The sequence below is a fragment of the Dermacentor variabilis genome, chromosome 9 (assembly GCF_050947875.1).
Source record: "Dermacentor variabilis isolate Ectoservices chromosome 9, ASM5094787v1, whole genome shotgun sequence".
NCBI classification, from domain to species: Eukaryota; Metazoa; Arthropoda; class Arachnida; order Ixodida; family Ixodidae; genus Dermacentor; species Dermacentor variabilis.
This window is the reverse complement of record NC_134576.1, coordinates 144,663,486-144,683,551: the sequence shown is the minus strand read 5'-3', so window position 1 is coordinate 144,683,551 and position 20,066 is coordinate 144,663,486. Positions and strand designations below refer to the sequence as shown.

Below are 20,066 nucleotides of genomic sequence, written 5' to 3'. Positions count from 1 at the left end.
GAGTGCTGATGTCACTAACTGGCAGCAGCTGCGGCGCGCTTGAAAGAGATGCGTCGGGAAACCACTCAAATGCGTTTGGATACAACTTGAGACATGTCACCGGTCATCATTTAGAAATTTGCTGCCTTTCTCTGAATAAAGAAAAAACAGGTGTCCAAATAAAGCTGCATTAATCATATGACAGTAATATTTGAATAGTATACAAGCATCTAGTGGGAAAACATAGTCAAAGCGAACTATATGTTACAACGGAGGACAAATAGTGCGGCAGCACACCGAGTACATCAGCTTGTTTCTTGCCGCTACACATGGTATGTCGGTCCCTTCAGTGTGCTGTTTTTGAGCAATTGTGAAGACATCATACATGCCCTAGCAATCGTAAGGCACTGAATTCGTCATGTCGAACAAGTGCTGCATCCCTGAGTGCCATGGTAATTACGGTTCAAAGTGCCGGGTGCGTGTCTTCAGATTTTCTCAAGACGAGGAGCTGCACAGAGAAAGGGTGCATACAATTCCTAGGGACGACTTCACTCTTTTACAGTATGCCAGGGTGAGTTATCCAGCAGAATTTTTTTCATGCTTCCCAGCATGATTAAAATTCAGCTGAGACACTTAAAACTGCTTATGTGTGGGAATGAAAAAGCGTTATAGTCCCATTTGTGAAATGTTTCTTTCCATGCATTCCTTGTCCGCGCACGCTCTTGCCTGTGTTCTAACTGTGCCTTGGTAACAGCAAATCAAAACACCTCAAGCGTCTCAACACACTCGCTTGCCCACGGAAAATTCGGAACTTGAAGGACCGCTCGGCGGCGTTCAAGCGGACATTAATCCAAGCATTTTTCTGACGTCTTTTTACTCTTTGCGCTGTCGGCAATATTTGCTACCATAACTTCATCACAGCAGATTTTCTGCCTCATGGTACATAATGCTTTCGCATTAAAGGTATGCAATGTTTCAGCTTCAAATAGTAAATGATAATGGAAGTCTATGTAGCATGTACTTAGCATATTATTGGTCGTCTTGCAAAAAGGTTGCGATTAAGCGGGCGTTCGATTTCATTTTTGTGGGTTTGTGAGCTGCACTTCGCACTCGAAGACATCATTCAAGAGACTTCTTACATTGACGAAGAAACAGGATACACAGTGACCGCACCTTTGCCCAGTCCGTGCATTCATCCCAGTGTTGTTCCGTCAAAATTTCCAGACTTTCCGGCTTATTTTTCAAAAGAGCGCACGAGAAAAAGCCCCATCTCCAAACGAAAATGGCTGGAAGTGGCAGCAATCCTGGCAGCTCTTGCAGGATCTGCGGAATCATCTCACTGTGAACAAGATACAGACTTCTGATACAGATACAGATACAGCTAACTTCATTGTGTTAATAAAATAGGTAGAACAAACTAAGACTTAAATATGGTCCGTTATATCCAAAAGTCTGTTGTATGCAGGTCTGTTGTAATGAGTGTAGGCTGTATTGGCAATCAAACACCCTCTTCGCTATGCTCCCATTCCTTCTCCAATGCCGTGCACTGTGAAGGCTACAGCGGAGTGGGGTGTGCCCACAACGTTCCGCCTTCTAAATGTCACCGTGGTGTGCAGTTCAAATTTGCTTTTGGATGTTGACGTAGACGCCACTAGTTCCGATTTTCGCACCTACTATGTGCCAAACATAAGCCAAACACAGTTGTCCACAGCCAGTTGCAGTGTGCTTAGCCAATGAACTCGTGGCAGCACACTGCGATGCAGTATCTATGCTGCATAGGAGACTGCAGCTGCATGCAACTGTAGTGCGTATGCGCAGCGTTTGCTTTGTGTGCAACAGGGCTTGAGTATGTGCTCGTGTGTATATGCTACAGTAGGACCAAGCTATTTGGTGCGGACCGGCTTTGTCCTTCACCAGCTTGAGTGATGGATAGTAGCCACATCGAACTTGCACGTTTTTGAAGAGCTATCAAGTAGTCTGCCAAGGCGTCTATCGAGGAGCGGCCAAGAGTGAGCACATGTGTGTGGTCTAACCTCAAACCTCAAGTTTTACGTGGTTCGAGGCTAGTTCAGCGTTCCAAGACCCTCCGTGATTGCTCAGTGGCTATGGTGTTGGGCTGCTGAGCACAAGGTCACAAGATTGAATCCTGGCAACGGCAGCCGCATTCTGATGGGGGCGAAATGCGAAAACACCTGTGTACTTAGATTGAGGTGCATGTTAAAGAACCCCAGGTGGTCGAAATTTCCGGAGTAATCCACTACAGCATGGGGGGGGGGCCTCATAATCAGAAAGTGGTTTTGGCACGTAAAACCCCATAATTTTTTTTAGTCAAAATTAGCGAGACTCACCAGCTACAACACCGATAAGCAGGGTGGCCAAATTTTCATTCCTATACAGCCTGCCACGGCCGATAGTATATGAGCAGACGATAGTTGGCTTCTTGCGGAAGTACATAATTATTATCTAAATTCGAAAGCACATTTCCGCTTACTTCAGCCTGTTTACTGAACTTCGCCAATAAATATACACAGTAACAGCAGGAAAAAATGCACTGATCCAAACACCTCTCTTGATTGACGTCAGCCATTGGCGAATAGCAGCCGTGTATGGGAATCTGCTCCATTACAAAATAAAGCATCCAGAAGAGAATGAGAAGCAGGCTTCTGTTGAAAAGAGAGGGTTTTAGAGAAAGGGGACTTCACGCTCCATTTGTAAGGTCCACGCCCCATGTACAACAGCAAAACTTGGCCGAGACGTTTACAGCAGCGCATACTATCCACAGACTATGTTTTTTCACCAAGCCCGAGGGGTGGTTCAGGGCCCCTTTAAACAAAATCTTGTCTTAAGTGGGGCTGTTATATGTGGTTTCAACTGTGAAATATGGTAAGACACAATGCCTATGAGTAGACATGCGATTATGACATCACAATATTCTATTGTGCCAGCAGGTTGTCATATGTAAGTGGAATGCGGCGCAGAAAGGAAGAAGAAGATGATGTGCACGTATCGGTCTGAACAGCACGAGCCCTTGAGGCGGGTGACACGAGCTGTGATTGAGGGAGAATTGGCGCCGGGCTGGGATGATCAACGTGGCTCTGGGCCAAGAAGGTTGTAGCGTCAGCATCGCAATGGCGACGGGAGCCATGGAGGTTCGGTCAAGTCCGTGACACTGGCAGTCCAGGGTGTGGCCGTCAACCTTGGCAACGTTCGAGCGAGGCTCCTTGAACCTGCTGCAGCATCTCACGGCAGTGTCGGGCACTCCAGGAAGGATTCCCCTTCAGAGGCAGACCAGCACGTACGATAGTCCCCAGGGCATCTCGTCGGCACTCGAAGAAAAAGTAGTGATGGAACCCAGAGTTAACGTCACTGAGGGAGTTCGGAACACCGGCATCAGAGACGGACGAGTTGACTGGCCAACACCAAGGCAGCAAAGTTTACAGAGCTGACAAGAACACCGACTATGATGAACATTCGACACGCTTCAGACTTGGGAAGATACGTGCGACAACAAAACTCGGTAATAACGGTCCTTTCTAGTAGCATCACAGCCAAAGGCTAGGGTGGCGTGACTTTCGCGTAGCAAACACTAAGGACTAACATAGCCGGTAATAAGGACATGTTTGTTTAGTGATTATTAAGTAGATTGCGTAAGTGTTAGTATTTTTTCATTGTGTTTTAGTTTGAGTGAGCGTTATGTTCAGTTTCCTAAATCTAAGTCCACGGGTGAATCCCTTGGCCGGGATTCGATCCCGTGACCTTGTGCTCAGAAGCCCAACACCATAGCCACGGAGCAACCACTGCGGGTATGGCCCTTCCGTGTTGTTGTTGTCGTCGTCGGCATCATCATCATCATCACCACCACCACCACCACCACCACCACCACCACCATCATTATCATCATCATCATCAGCCTGGTTACGCCCACTGCAGGGCAAAGGCGTCTCCCATACTTCTCCAACTACCCCGGTCATGTACTAATTGTGGCAATGTTGTCCCTGCAAACTTCTTAATCTCATCCGCCAACCTAACTTTCTGCCACCCCCTGCTATGCTTCCCTTCCCTTGGAATCCAGTCCATAACCCTTAATGACCATCGGTTATCTTCCCTCCTAATTACATGTCCTGCCCATGCCTCCCATATCTTTTTCTTGATTTCAACTAAGATGTCATTAACTCGCGTTTGTTCTCTGACCCAATCTGCTCTTTTCCTATCCCTTAACGTTACACCCATCATTCTTTCCATAGCTCGTTGCGTCGTCCTCAATTTAAGCAGAACCCTTTTCATAAGGCTCCAGGTTTCTGCCCTGTACGTGAGTAGTGGTAGGACACAACTGTTATACACTTTTCTCTTGAGGGATAATGGCAACCTGCTGTTCATGATCTGAGAATGCCTACCAAACGCACCCCAGCCCATTATTATTCTTCTGATTAAGAATAAGAATGGGATGGGATGCATTTGGCAGGCCTTCTGTGTTGTGCCCATTGAATCAGCGAGACCTGAAAAATAGCAATTAGTTTTTCATTGTGTTTTAGTTTGAGTTTTATGCTGAGTTTGGGGTAGAATGTAATTAAAATCTATTGGAGGTGCTGCTCTGCGTCTCCCAACCCCATCTCTTGGATCATCCGCACACCCCCAACATTGGTGACACACGACACAGATCAGATCCTTTCCTGCTTGCAAGTTTAGAAACGGAGGTGCTAGAGCAAGTAGTAGTTCCTGAGGCACATTATCTGTCTTAACTCGGACAGAAAAAAAAAAAAAAGTTACGAGGATCCTACAAATATTTCTAGGAATTTTTTACTTATGGCAACAATTTATCAACCTGTTGCCACTGTTCTTTACTTCCTATCAGGGCACAAATGAGCCTTGATCTTGATCACTAATTGATCACCTTCATTCAGTACACAGTGACAACAATTCAGAAAGGGTGTTTCTTCCAAATGTGATCATGGCATGATGACTGAAAAACACTCCACCGAGTTCAGGCTTTCGAAATCTCAAAACAGCACCTATAATCTCGGAGATTAGAGGTTTGTTAAAACATGTGTCTTGCCTGTGATGGCTGGCAAATCCTTTCACATGTCCGAAGCCATGGCAGCCAGGTGTGGGACACTCTGGGCTGAAGGGCAGAGCTCCCGGAGGAAGCGGAGCTAAGGCACCTGGTGGTTCGAGTGGGTGACCTGTGCGGGTACACCAGCCCGCTGGGTGCATATCGGGGCTGTCGACATCCAGGAAAAAATCCCGCTCGGGTGGCCAGCCGTCCAGATGTACCAGCAGTCCTCGCGGCCGCAACGCAGCCACACTTGCGACGCGCACAAACTGCCTGTCGCGTGGGTCCACCGCTTCAAACCGGTGTCCCACTTGGAAACCCTGGGGCCCAGCCCGTGGCCGCAAGGCTCGTGCTGGGACACCTTGAGCCCGGTGATCCGACAGGTAGCGCTCCCATGAAAACGGGCCCTTCCAGCCTACACATGTATAAGAATAGTGATGTGGGTAAGTTGGTTTAAGTCCATGGTGTAAAATTTCTGCAGCGCAAACCACTGAAGTGTGGAAAGAAAGGTCAGAAAAGGACAAAGGAAGAAGGATCTTCCGTCCTCCTCTTTTTTTACCTTTCTTTCTGCACTGCAGAAATTCTACACATGTAAGAACAGTAGGAGTCAAACTAAGTTCACTAACTGTACTTATATCTTTCTGTAGTCTAGCTAAGCGACACACATTTTAGAAGGTTTCAAAACAAGAGCAACAGTCACCGTGATGTTGAGTTGTAAGAACACTCCCCAAAACTTTGTTGATCCTTATGAGAACACCCCCCTTTAAGAAAATTAATAAAATAAATAATTTTTAAAAAAGCCAAGCTAAAGGCAGGTTGCAAGCACCCGAAATAAAAAGTCTGGCTGTGTTACAGCAAGAAATCATGTTTATTCAAAAGATCTTCCTCTCTGTTGTTGGTTTTGAGACTACCGTATTTACCTGATTCTAACATGCCCCTGAAACTAATGTGCACCAATTTTTGAATGTTTAAAGTAAGAAAATAAGAGTGCACCTGAATCCATTATGCATCCAATTTATAAAAAAAAATAAATATATAGCATGTCCCCCACATTCACAATCAGAAAAAAACAAGACGAGCAGATAGTGAGCTTGGCACAGCAGCAGAAACGCTGGCGGCAGTATACGTCAATGCATTTGGTGCCGAGTTGTGTGAAATCTCGTGTAGGCATATCTCCAAAAGTGATAGACCCAGTACACTGCTCCAGCTAATAGACGAACCTTCACAAAAACGTGCTCTGTCACCAATCTTGTGATGGCGATGGTGCTGTGTCTGACAACACTGTGAACACGGTTTTGGTTTCGTTTTCGATTGTCTTACACACGTAATTTTCGGACCCATTTTCCCAGAAAAAAGGGTGTGCATTAGATTTGAGCATAATATGGTACCTTCCACACAGACTTTGAAATGGTGCAGTACTACAGTCGAAACACGCAATAACAAAATCCCGCCACTACAAAATTCATGTGACAACGAAATATTTTTGCGTCCCCGGCGAATGCCCATAGGATTCAATGCATTTTGTACCTCTCAGCAACAAAATGTCGCTGTGCTATAATGCCGCATCAATGAAATTTGCTGGAATGTAACACTGTATATTACCTACTCACACAAGGCTAGCAGGCTCCAAAATGTGCTCAAATGTGATTGCTTTGCACTAAAATTGCGTAAAATAGTGCCACATTACACTTGCGTGGGCGCCGCCATTTTTGTTTACAACCACAACCAAGTGCCAGAAGCGATCGCACCAAACATGACATGGCCACAATCTTGTTAGTTTATCGCCAGTTTAAAGCGGCAGCATGTTGCTACTGACATGTGACAACAGTTCTTGCACAACTAGTGCAGAGCATAATGTGCGCCTCGGCGATAAAAATACACCAACAACAAAGAAATCTACGTCCTACCGACACAGCATTTGTTTATGGTGCTTGAGATGGCAGTCGCAGCGTGGAGTGCCACGCATTGAGCTGTGATTAAGCGATCATCCAGGAATACACATTCCTTGTTTCAAAAACACTGGTTTTGGTGCCACCTGACAGGCATCGCATGCGGATTCGGTGGTGGATGTAGATTTGTGCAAAGGGGCCGTAATCTCGATTGACTGCCTTCAGGCATACGAGAAAAGATCACTTTCGCGCTCGGCACTGGACGCATCGGCACCTACAGGTGACAGCGTGTGCTGGAGAAATGCTGCTGCATGCATGGAGCGCTGTTGCTCTGCGTCTGGTGTCAAGTTATGCAACATCTTGCAAAAGTGATTGTATCTTTGTGATTGTATCTCCAAAAGCAATTGAGCAAAGACACTGCTCCACAGCAGTGCTGCCACTGCTGATTGGCATATGTGGTGCACTTAGTACTGTCGGCAATTCGGTTCATATCCTTGAAAGCTTGATAAGTAGGCTAATGGAATGTTGATGGTAAATTTTTGTTCTGCAATGCATTACCTATCTGTGCTGTCTCATTTCGCAACAACAAAATTCTCATGAAAGTGAATTTTTTTGCGTTTTCCACCGATTTTGTTATTGTTAGGTTCAACTGTAATAGCAAAGGCACCTGAATTAATCAAATTCTGCCCCTGCTCTCTCTCTCTGTCTCTCTTCCTGCCCAGTCACACATAAATGACTGTTAAACAACTGTCTGCTATGGCAGCACCACTTTTCTGGACAAACTGTACAGTCATGAGCAATGTCAGAGGGAACAATGAAATTGTTTTTAAGGAATGATTACTTGTGATCTGTGGATTCGAATCTGACATCCTAATACAAAGCAAGGAGCATTCCCTTTAAACATTAAGGCTCACTGAACATTTCTGTGTGAGGCATGTGTGTTTAGCAACTACAGTCTCATAAAAACAGTTGGGCTCTTCCCTCTCATATTGCCCAAGAAGGACGTAGACTTTTTTTGCTAGAGCTTGAACAACCTTCAGTTGTGTTGCTCTGCTTCAGGATGCAATGATATGAACCACCCAAACAAGCACTGTAAGCAGGTTGTCATTGCCCTAATTGCATCCTGTAATCTGTCATAAATGTTAAGAAAAGGGATACCTTCTAAGTGGTGTTCCGAATTGTGTGACTTGCCAAATATTGTAAGTACAGTTAAACCTCTATATAACGAAGTCGGCAAAATCAACACTTTACTTCACAGTATTTAAATTCAACATTTTATGCAAATAACTACAGTCACCAATCCATTTTTCTAAAATGGAAGGGGCTCCTAGATTTTCTGAATCAATGGGCAATCAGAAAAACCAAATTTCAGTTAGAAAAATAATTTTATTGAACTCAAATCGTCGACTAAAGATACAGCTTCATGCTGTGTCGACATCTTCACATGGGCTATACGAAGCAAAGCCTGCGATGCTCTCGTGTCTCCTCCACTACCACAGCTGATAGTTTTGCCTGCACTGAGAAAACACTACCATGAAGAGCGCAGGTAGAGGGGTGCGAACGCTTTGTCGGCCTCTTGCTTTAATGCCTCTCCAAAACACGAGATTCTGTGACTTCCAGCACTAGACGTGCATGTAGACAGCACACATTAAGCCATGGCCATCTCGGGTCACCCAAACTTCGCATCCACCACAGATTACCTCAAAAATGGGGTGCATGGACTGCGTATACATTCAATCGCACTGACAGCCATGTGCTAGACAAAGACGTGTGCGCTCACCTGCCCCTTGCTACCCCCTGCCGCACTCCTTTGCTTTCACGCGAAGATGGTGCACATAAAGGCACCATCTTTTTCGGCTCACCCTCACGTCATTTTTCTTGCACCCACAGCACATGGTGCACGATAGGATTTTATTACACTCAGATATTATATGGAACATGAAAGCAAAAGGGCCTAGCTGCTATGCTTCAATGACTGCTCTCTGTCATGTGGATCGCGATTTGAGAAGTGCATATGCAAGCTGCCACATGTAATTCTATCTGCGTCCATGACTGATTCCATTTGTTGCCTTGGTATTCCTTCGTGGCGGCAGTGAAATTTCATTTTACTGAAATCGTGTGAAAAGCACACTTCCTTATACTGACGTTAAGAATACACCATTTTCTATTATGGCCAGTAAGTTGTAAAACACTAAATAGTTTGTTACATCTAGAAAAATTCCATTATATTGAAATTCAATACATCAAGGTTTAACTGTGTACACCAGGCAATGCCTGCACATGTGAACTTGAAAAGGGGGGTACCAGCGAAACACAAAGGATGCGTAAACAAGGAAAAGGCATTAGATACGGATGGATGCTGGTGTGCCAATGTTTGATCGTGTGACCATTTTAGAGAGAGGAAAGACGAGATACGAGCAGGAAATCTAAGAAGCCTTTCACATTGGAACTAATAAAGAAAATTGCGTCAGTGATACGTCTTTGTGTTTAACCAACAAGGAACATGCTTACCTATTGGGCATGTAAAATGTGATAAAAAACAGACATTGATGCACACGTCTTGGGAGGAGTTGAAGATGCGCAGGCGTCGGACGTTATGTGTGGCAATGTGAATTCTTATGGTGCCCCCTTTTTCAAGTTCATCATCAAGGCACCAACTGGCCCAAGAGCTTGCGCTAATGCACCTGCACACGTGATGCACAACAACTTTGACTATGAACGCGCATCAATTTGCTTTTCAGTCTCTCACAGCGTCAGCTAGCCACTAAGCCAGACACAGTCACCTGTAGTAGGCGTCATCAGCGTCTCTCCATGCTCACGGCTCCAGTTTGGCGGCCGAAGCAGGGGAGAGCCAGCATCGGCCCAGAAGGAGCCACTTTTGTCCCGCCCATCAGGTGTAACGAGAAATCGGCCAGTATCGGTGATGTCAGTGAGAGTCGCCACACAGGCCACTCCAGTACTCGGATCAGCTGCCTCCAGTTTCATTCCCCCTTTTAATGGAGCACCAGGCTGGGTGGCAATACGGTTTGCAAATAGTTGCCTTGGTGCGGCCTGGGACCGCGACGCTCGGAGATAGTTGGCCCAGTTGAACTGCTCTGCTGTGTAGCCTGGACACAAAAGACAAGCCCGTCTATGAAACTGAATCAAAATTCCACTCAACAATTGCAGTTTAAGGAATGGAAGAAAGCAAGAAAAATATGTCAGGTAAAATGTCAGGTTCATATGTAACAGCTTTCTTAACGTTAGACCTCTGACTCTAAAGCCATATCTTTCCAACTCTGAACAAAGAACTCTAATTTTAAGCATGAATTATGGTTACACCTGTTCCCATCTTGTATCTCAATGCCAGTCTGGGGAAGCTACCTAAACGTAAATACCTGCGCATCATTCATCCCATCCTATCTGTGACAAAAATAGCTTACGGCAAGGTGCCAGAAGACTCACTCAAATAATGAAAGTAGCTAACAGCTAACAGCAGGAAAGTATTTCTTAATGTATGCACACAGTGGTCCAGTAGAGAACAAAGCGTTTTGTGGTCCCTTTGGCAGTGGAAGCTGTTAATACAAAAAAAAAAAAAACTACTTGACCTTTCTGTTATGTCAAGCAATGCACCTCTTTGTGCTATTCCTCGGCTTTATCCAACTAACAAAACTAACCTGCATTTGACATTCTGTAATGTATGTTAACTGCGCTGTAACATTTCCAAAAAGTGGTCTTGTTGACTCGCCAATTTCTCAAATTATTGCAAGAATGAGAGAGGAAAGCCCGTTCTTGTTGGCTAGGGCAGAGTGGCTTCTGCTGTTGCCTGGCACAGCACAAAGGTGTGGCAACCAATACTCCAATGTGGAAGACAGGCCCAAGGAACTATGACATATTACTGTATTTACTCGAATCTAACGCGCCCTTGATTGTAACATGCACCCATTTGCCATGACCTAAAAAAAAGAAAAGGCTTTTACAGTACCGCGCACCTCATTCTTTCATACAGGAATACAACTTTCTCTCATTTGGAAAAACAAAGACTGACTCCCAATACACTAAAGTTGCGACAAATAAAAAAAGTTGTAGTTTCACCCGAAAGGCGAAACATAGATTACGATAGCAAATTAGTAGACAGCTATATGAAAACTAAAGATAGCAGTTTTATCAGCCGTATAAACTTTTGAACATTTGCTTACTAGCTAAATTAACAAGCATGGTGTCACGCGCACACAAGCAAGCATGAACACATCTCACGCAATGACCATGGAAACTCTTTATTAAAACGCTGGACTGGGGAATTTCAGTAGCAGGAGCGAACGAATTGACCTTTGTGCGGACTCTCACAGCTGCAGTGCGCCTAGATGCGTAGACTCTTGTCTCCATCGCAGATCACTTTCAAGATAGGGGCAGCGTGGCCGCACCATACGTAGCAGCCACAGTAGTAGAAAGCTTCTGTTTGCACCAGTCCTGCACGCAAGTTTCGGGAACTCCGAAAGCCCGTGATGGGGGGGCGGCCCGATTTCCATCCGTCTCCGAACACGTGATCACTTTCCTTTTAATTGCTGCACCATGATGAACTCGGCATGTCTTTGCAGTCGGCACTTCCATGTTAATAGAGCAAATGCAGAAAACAGGAAGACTGGGAAGACGGATGGTGCACTAACGTAAGCACACATACTGCAGCACATGGAGGAAGCTACGGCAGCTAGGCTCAAAGCACGCGTGAGGTGGCCACTTGAAACGCCAATGGCGATATGGTAACGCCGATTTAAGGTCGTACTCGATTCTAACGCGCAGGCTACTTTTGGACCCATTTTATCAGAAAAAAAGTGCGCGTTAGATTTGAGTAAATACGGTACTTCTCTGAACAAAATTACAGTTGACCTCAGAAATTCCTCCATCTTGGAATTTATTTACTATGACAGCATAACTTACCCAACTCATCTGAATGTGTTGGGTAACTTACCCAACATTTCACAAGTTATGCCGCATGAGTGTATTGCTTGCTGTTTCATCTGTAATACATGAGCAGCACATACCACCATTCTCCAACTCTGTGATGTACATGCTTTTACATGCCCTACACAGACTGCTGAGCACGGAAATTATGCATCAGGCACATGCATCAGCAGTAAAAATTCAATCCTCAGTACCAGAGGTGACCATTATATGGTGAGTGGGAAGCCAAGGGTGAGAAGTATGCATGATAATGACAGCACGACAACACAATGGCAGAAGCAGCATGACAACGGTGCACACTGTTGCATTACGGAACTGATGAACAGAGCAAACACATTTTCAAACTCCTGACTGCTGCTGCAGTAAAAATAAGCAAAAGAAAGCAAGCGAGGAAAATTGTAGGTAAGGAGTCTCTCTGACACTTTTCCACAACAGCTCACTGCCTGATTAAGTTGCACCTACCACAAGCATTCAGTTTGTAGAGAGTTTCAGGCTTGTGAAGAATGGGATAGTCATTTTGTGTTTCCGGTCAGCGTTGTTGAAGTCATGCCACCACACCGTAAAGATTGCATTTTTTTAGCAAGTCGATAGGTTGAGAAAGGCTGGGTACCCGCTCGCTGTGATGCTGGCGTCATGCGCTAGACTAATGAAAGAACTTAACAAGGATAAAGGACAATGCACAAAGAATCAAAGGCAGAAGGATGTAGCTTCCAATGTTTCAGTGATTCCGTATGTGCACGGCCTTTCACACAGACTTAGAAAGGTGGCTGGTAGTTATGAAGTAAAAGTGGTATTTTCGGCAAAAAACAAAATAGGCAGTGTGTGTTCCAAGGTTAAAAAGAAGATCGAAAGTAAGGATGATGTAAAGAAAGAACGTAGTGTTAAACATCCGCGCAAGAACCAATTTGTTGATTGCGCGAAGAACATTGTTTACCAGATTCCTATGACATGTGGTCATGTGTACGTAGGGCAGACTGGGAGATGCATTAACACGAGGTTAAGGGAGCACTTGTCTAGTCTGAAAGATCGTCCTAGTACGCATTTGGCAATGCATTGCCAAGAACATGATGGCTCCCCTTGTCTTACTAGCACAGACATTTTTTATAGGCATAGGAGTTAAACCGCTAGGGAAATCGTGGAAGCACACTGGATTGAAAAACAAAAAGAAAAATGCATCAGCCATCCTTCTGTTTCATAGTTAGATAAAGAAAATTCGCTTCTATCATCACATCTTTATCGCATCTTATTGTAAGTGGTTGTTTATGCACCTTGCTGTTTTTAGTATGACCGGGTGGCTTTTGTCCACGTCTTTTTATCACAAGTGTTATATGTAATATTGACGTTGCTCTTTTGACTTGATCACGCAGATCAGCGGGTATCATATGCGCTATAGGCGTGCTCTGTTGACTAGATTGCACAGATCTATGGGTATTTAAGCAGGTAGTTCTTCAAAAATAAAACCAGTTGTTAGAAAGCGCTCGTCCTTGTGTTGCCCCTATTCTTCGTCCCTGTTTGTTTGCGCACAAGAAGTTTTAAGAGAGTTTCCCATTGAAAAACAGCTTCGGAGCACACCCAACTTACACAATTTAGCAAATTGTCTATGAAGCAGCTGATCCTAACCCTAAGTAGCTTTGACTCAAACAAAGTGAGCTCACCCTTGGGTGGGTGTAGCTTCCTGTGGGTCCGCTCGCACCAACCTGCCGGATACATGTCAGGGCAGTCGGCGTTCACCCAGAAGTCATACACATCAGCATAGCCATCCAGGTGAAGTCTAAGCCTGAAGCCAACCACCTGTGCCACTGTCACCACACAAAACATGCTTGGATGTGCGGGGTCCACAGCCTCCAGCTTCATGCCAACTCGGAAGCCATTAGCCACGGTAGGAGCCACTTGGTGCTGCATGTTTTTTAACACAAAAAGTGAATGACCCTGTAATGTCTCTAATATCATAATTACAACACCATGTTCTCAACTTAAAGCAAATATAAAACCAAAATTCAGGGATAGCATGCTTGGTGACATCAACAGAAATTACTGCAAAGAGAATACTTTACCAACTCCTCAATTTTTACCAGAACTGAACCCTAAACACATTTTAGTGTGACGTGGCAGAGGGTGTGAAATGCATCAAACATTGCACCATTAACTCTTCATTACTAGAAATGGGGTCATTTCTAGTGCTTTTATGTTTTAACACTTTATTTTAAGATGTAGTACTCACAATGTATACTGCAATACATAAAATTATAGCCTGATCACTGGTTTTTTGAATGGATTTACAGTACAGTCAAATCACAGAACTGAGAATGTGGTCCTGTCAAAGTTGCGTGTATTCCAATGGGCGAAAACGCCTGGTAATTCGAATGCGTAAGCATTTGCAATGGTTCATTCGAACATACCGCGCTCTAAAAATGCTCTCAGCCACGCGCAAAACTACATGGTGGCACCTCCAACCAGCATTGTCTGACCTCGCCATACAGGAAAAGCTTAGGCGAAACCTCCCAGCGCAGCGCATGATGCAAAAAGAAAAAAAATAGCAGCGGAAATGTCACCCTTTTTCAAATGGGAAGGTCGCCGCTTCTGCGTCGCGGTGTAATGCTCCAGCCACACTAGTGGTAAAACGCCCACCATGGGAGTAATCATTCCTCGACCAATTTTTTGCAGCAAGCCACGAGCAGAGAAGACTAATGAGAGCGGCTCCTGCAGTGATGTGTATGCAGGAAACTAGTGTCGGACCTGCCCAACTGCTCTATTTGTACTCGCGTATGGTTCAGCCAGACCGCTTATTTCACACTATCGTCTGCTCGTGCCAGTTCTGACTTGCACTTGTTTTGGTTGGCTTGGTTTGGTCTCGTTCGTGGGTGTTTTTTTGTGTGTTTTTTTACAATGATGAGTCTAAATCAAAATGTCCCAATTGAAAGGCTGTTGAAGACAGTGCGCCATATCCAATCCTGTACGACAAGGTAGACCCTCAATACAAGGACACGAAGGCGACACCCAGTACCTTATTGTCCTTGTATTTTGAATGAGGCAACGCCTCAATAGGAGGAAGCAGACCAACATGATAATGATCAGGGGCAATTTCTCTGTCACCTTGATAAGACAGGACACGCATTAAGAACACAGTACGAAGAATGTAAACACAGCATCAATCTGTCAGCCTATGAAAGAAAAAGCATGCGAGCATGCAGAGGGAAGCAGCGACGGAGATCCAGTCCGACTTCGACAACTCTGCTGCTTTGGTGGCAGTCTTAGGTGGTAGTAAAGTGACTTAGGTGGCAGAGGTAATCAGAGCCATCCATCAAGCTGGCGGGAAAGCAAATCCGCTTCCCCTCCCACCCTTCCTCGCAACTACGCTCCCTTCGCCCTCCCTCTCAACTCCTTCGCGACTCCCTCACCTTCAAAAGTCTCCTCCGAGTGCTCGCCTCCCTGCCTGCACCACTGGCCCGTCGCCAGCTTAGCCCACTCCCCGAAGTTTAATTTTCTGCCTTTATCGGGAAGCCAGCTTTGGCCAGCATGGGCAGTTTCGTGGGCCTCGCTTGCTGTGTGCTTGCGCACTGCGATATTTCACAACTCGCACCGTTCGTGCATCATGCTATAGTGCACGAATACTTCAAGAACAAGTCCTTCTTTTATTTCGAACTTCTTTTAATTTCAACAAATTTTCAGGCCCCTTCGAGTTCGTATTATCGAGATTCAACTAATAAACTAATAATTCCTCAGATAGTTTTTGAGAATCTTATGTGAAACTTCAAAGAAGCACGTCAAGAAACAAGTACAAAATATGCACATAGTTCCCGGCTCCATACTTTTGTAAGTCGGATGATGCGAAAAAATTATTATGAAGGTTTGTTGCCGTCAATACTAACCATATTGATGTCCATGCTATGCAGGAAAGCAGAAGCTTCACAAATGTGAGAACAGGTAAGTTCCTATTGTGCAGGGAGCATTTGTTTTTACTCATTACAGCAAGAACCTGGCTTGTTTTTTTGTGCATTCTTTAGGCTTGCGAAGCAATGGTTGTCAGATCAAGGAGCATGCAAAAGCCTCCTCATACTTGAGTATTGTGTTCAATCAGCTTTTCTGTGCAAGCAAGGTGGTCTATTGTGTGTTAAACTTGTGCTAAAGCCTCCACATGATTTGTTCAGTTCTTGTACAATTTTTTACAGGAATGTGGAGTGTTGCACAATATTGTACAGTAACAAATAACGGCATCTGCACAGGCGTTATTCAAAATGGAAGAGATTTGACAGCTAGCCAAGTTTCAGTTGAAAGTTGGTCTGAAATCAACTGCACGCTTTTGTGTGCGTGAAAACCCCACACACCAGAAGGATTGCTCGTAATAATTTGTACAAATGCTGTCGAAGCACTGATGGATAAAAGCAACCCATGGTGGGAAATATAAACTGGCACTTCATATTAGTCATACACAACGATCAAAATGACACACACTCATGCGCATGTACTATTCTTAAAACAGACATCATTAAGGCAGCCTAGATGTCGGATCGGAAAATTAGACAAAAACGAAAGAAGCTTCTGTCTTCACTGCTGCTGTCATTTCATTAAAAAATTATGTTGCCGAGTAGATCAAAGTACAAATACAAGCGCTTGAGGGTAGTTTCAATGATACTTCCAGTCAAAGCTTTATTTTTCCATATTTTCCAATCTGCCAAAAATTGTAAAATTGTAAATAGCTAAAGTTCAGTCATCATTTCAGACTGTGTACGATGTTACTAGCAGCAAAATTTCTATGAAAATGTTTAACGACATGTAGAAGAACTGCAGATCAAATTGATCAATTTCGATAAGTGCAGTAATGAAAGAGATGCCATCCCTGTCAAAAGTCCCTAGGCTAAGGTGTACGTGACTGCAGCTGTTGTCAGCAATATTGCAGATTCCTGGCAACACAGTATCTCCAGCATTCCGAATATTCTGGAAGTATTCTGAATTCTGGTGGTACCACATCTGAGTAAAGATTACTGAGAAGCAAAAAAACAAGGAGTATGCGAATTTAAACATTTCCTTGAAACAATCTTTGATGTCAGCAAATCAGTAAATCTTTGCCTCTATGTTTTATTAGCCAAAATAAGGCACATACAGGTAATTACAAATATGCATACCACTCTACGTACCTTACACTGTTTTTCCACAGTCCCCACACCGGTTCAGACATTTGTACCACTGCAGCACTACAATTGAGATTCCCCTGTAGTATAATTACAGGGTGTCTACCAAGTTGACATTTCCAAATTCCCTGAGTTTTCCAGGTTTTGCCTGAGTGCCTTTGCAAAATTCTCTGAGTGATGCAGAACTATGTTTTATGCCAAGACGGGCTGAAACCATATCGCCCGCTGCTGTCACTCTCTTGTCTTCGAAAAAATTGCAAATGGAGTCAGACATTCTCAAATACGAATAAAAAGAAGACACATACAGAAGCAAATATTTTCGAATATGAGCTATTTCTATCAAATGATAGCAAGCTGAGTGGTATGAGGCCTGAACTTTGTCACAATTGAGATTCTCTCTCAACAGCTCATAAGTCGACCTCAAATGTCCTGACATACTCTCAGCCCGCGCACGACAGCTCCGTGTTGTGTATCACTGCTTTAAAGAGTTCATTTTGGTTTGGATGAGGGACACCTGCATCTCGGCATCAGCCAATGCTGTTTTTTTCAGTTCAAGCTCCTTCAAAACGGTGGCAGCACACTTCCTTTCCCGTTCATTCCTCAATGTGTAGGTCCTTTCTGTTCTTGTGCTCCTTCCGCCACTCGTTTGCCCCACGAACAATTTGAAGCATCTTCTTGGTCAGTTGCACAGTCCACGTCCGATTTTTCGAACTACCTAAGGGGCGCGAAAACGTCCGAAAAATCGGCCAGTTGGCAAAAATAAATGTATGTCATTTACTGCCCTGAGGGCTCAAAGCAATCTTCTAAGCCAATCGCGAGGACCACAAAGACGGAGTCCGTGCCATTGCTGACAGCAGCGAATTCTTTCAATAAAAAATGCGACACTCAACGGCAAGAAGCTTCACAGCAAACATAAAAGCAGCTAGGCCTAGCGTTGCCACCGTGGTGGTTACGGCTGCCAGTGGATCTGCGTGTGAGAGCGCCGGTTCAAGGCAGCGAGGTAAGCAAAATGGCAGCGGTGGTGGCTTTGATTAATGTCGTTTCGAACCTGCGGGCATGGCAAAACGTCCAGAAAATCAGACGGCGAATAGTTCTTGCGTCCGAAATTTCAGACATTCTGATACATTGACTCTGTGGGGTACGTGGTGATGCCGCAAAGTCACCCAAATTATTGAGAATCCGGAAAGTCGATCGTTGACTATACACTGGCAACTCTTTCAGCCGACGACAAAGACGATTCATTATGATTCTTGTCTGTTACTCGAGCCAGAATTACCGTGACATTCAACCCTTTCAATAAAACTACAGCCAATTTTCCCTGATAAAGGCACAAATTCCTTGAGTTTTTCCAGACTACTCAAAATCCCTGAGAATTTCCGGTTTTCCCGGTTGGTAGACACTCTGAACTAGAAAACCACCATCAAACTGCTGCCTTGGCTTCATCGTTGCATGTGAATCGCAATCCTTCCAGGAACATCTTCATTGGATCGAAAATGTGGAAATCACTAGAGGCGAGGTCCGAACTGTATGGTGGGTGGTCCAGACTCTCCCAGTGAAATAACCGGAGCTTGTCAGCGGTTCTGACTGCCACATGCGGCCTCGCATTGTCGTGGAAGATAACAGCATAGACCACATTAAGAATCCCTCGGCGTTTTCGCCTGATGGCAGCCAGCAGACGTGAGTGTGGAACAATCACTGTTGGCATTGATGGCTGCACCTTGCGGCATGAAATCCTGCAGAAGTGGTCTTTGGCGATCTCAGAAGACCGTTAACATCACTTTCCTAACAGACGGCACAGAATGGCATTTTTCTGTCACAAGCGAACCTGGATGTTTCCACACCATGCTCTGCTTCTTCAATTCCAGCGTGAAATACAGTATTCTCGTTTCATTGCCAGTAACTATCCGGTCCAGGAAACTTTCACGCTCCTCGACAAGCAATCATTCGTTCGCCTTTCATCATGTCATCCAACTGTTTAGGCACCCACTGACATGAAACCTTCCAGTACCCTAAGGATCCATGAATGATATAGTAAACACTCCCATACGAAATGCCAAGCTCCCTGGAAATGTCCTTAAGGTGCACACGCCAAGGACGTTTCTCCCGTGGGTGCACACAGCATTGCACCCAAGGGAGAAATGTGATTGCCAGTTATGTTGAATTCCAATGGCGGAGTCGGAGCAGCCCACGGACTCCGCGAGCGAGCACTCGACTCTCGCGCAGAGCAACGCCTCCAAACCCGCCAGTGGAACACAACCTACGCCGCTAGAGCAAGGCGGAAGCGGAACTTGTATCGCCGAGTTACCCAGGATACTTTGCGTGTTGTCACTTCCTTCCGCTGTTCGCTCCCAGCACCGCCGCACTGGTCACTTGTCTCTTCAGCGCCGTTCACCTGTCGTTTATTTAAAAGTGCAGAATGGATATCTCGACAAGCGTGCAGCAGCTTTTGCTTCCTCGCGAGTTGTGACCGGTGGCGCCTCCCAGCAGACAGACGTGGTAAAGGAAATACGTTGCGCAGAGTTCCGGTCCACTCCGCCGATTTTGGCGGAGCATCTTTTTCTGCCCCACGGAGTGACTCCCGCTCTGAATCCACTCCGACTCTCTCATTGGAACACCTTACTCCCGCTCTCACTCCGTCATTGAAACAAACTTGCTCCAAAACGAGCAGAAAAACTTGCTCCGACTCCGCCATTGGAATTCAACATTTGTCACGCACATGAACTCCCTGTACGCTCATTGTCATGCAAGTCTTCACGGCCTTTTGCAAACTCACAACACCACCACCTCACACTTCTCAAAGCGAGACGCCTTTCCCATACGAGAGCTGCATTTCACTGTGGATATTGATGGGCGTTCGTCCCTTGCTCCATAGAAAAGGAATCACACTGCATTGTTTGTACGCTGTGGACATTTGAGGCATAACCACCATCTTCAAGAACTGACAGCAGCACCGTGCCACAAAGCTACTCGCAGATAAGGCTGGGCTGGTCCGAGAAAGGTCGACTACTGGGACGTTCACTTCGCATCTATAGCAATAATTTGGCTAAAGAAAAAAAGATAGGGCGAGGCCTTTCTGGT

The 20,066-nt window shown here is 45.1% G+C and overlaps 1 protein-coding gene across 6 annotated transcripts in view; it reads right to left on the bottom strand.

The window, feature by feature from the left end:
* l(3)mbt (lethal (3) malignant brain tumor) overlaps positions 1-20,066 on the bottom strand; it is a 58,494-nt gene that overhangs the window by 16,511 nt on the left and 21,917 nt on the right. For all 6 annotated transcript variants that reach the window (XR_012822822.1, XM_075669785.1, XM_075669788.1 and 3 more), the window contains 3 exons: positions 13,515-13,755; positions 9,702-10,025; positions 5,033-5,444 (listed from right to left, as the gene is read on the bottom strand). Coding sequence is in view for 5 of the 6 variants with exons in the window: in XM_075669785.1 (XP_075525900.1) it covers positions 5,033-5,444; positions 9,702-10,025; positions 13,515-13,755 (977 nt within the window). In the remaining variant the exon portion in view is untranslated. The remainder of the gene's footprint in view (positions 1-5,032; positions 5,445-9,701; positions 10,026-13,514; positions 13,756-20,066) is intronic.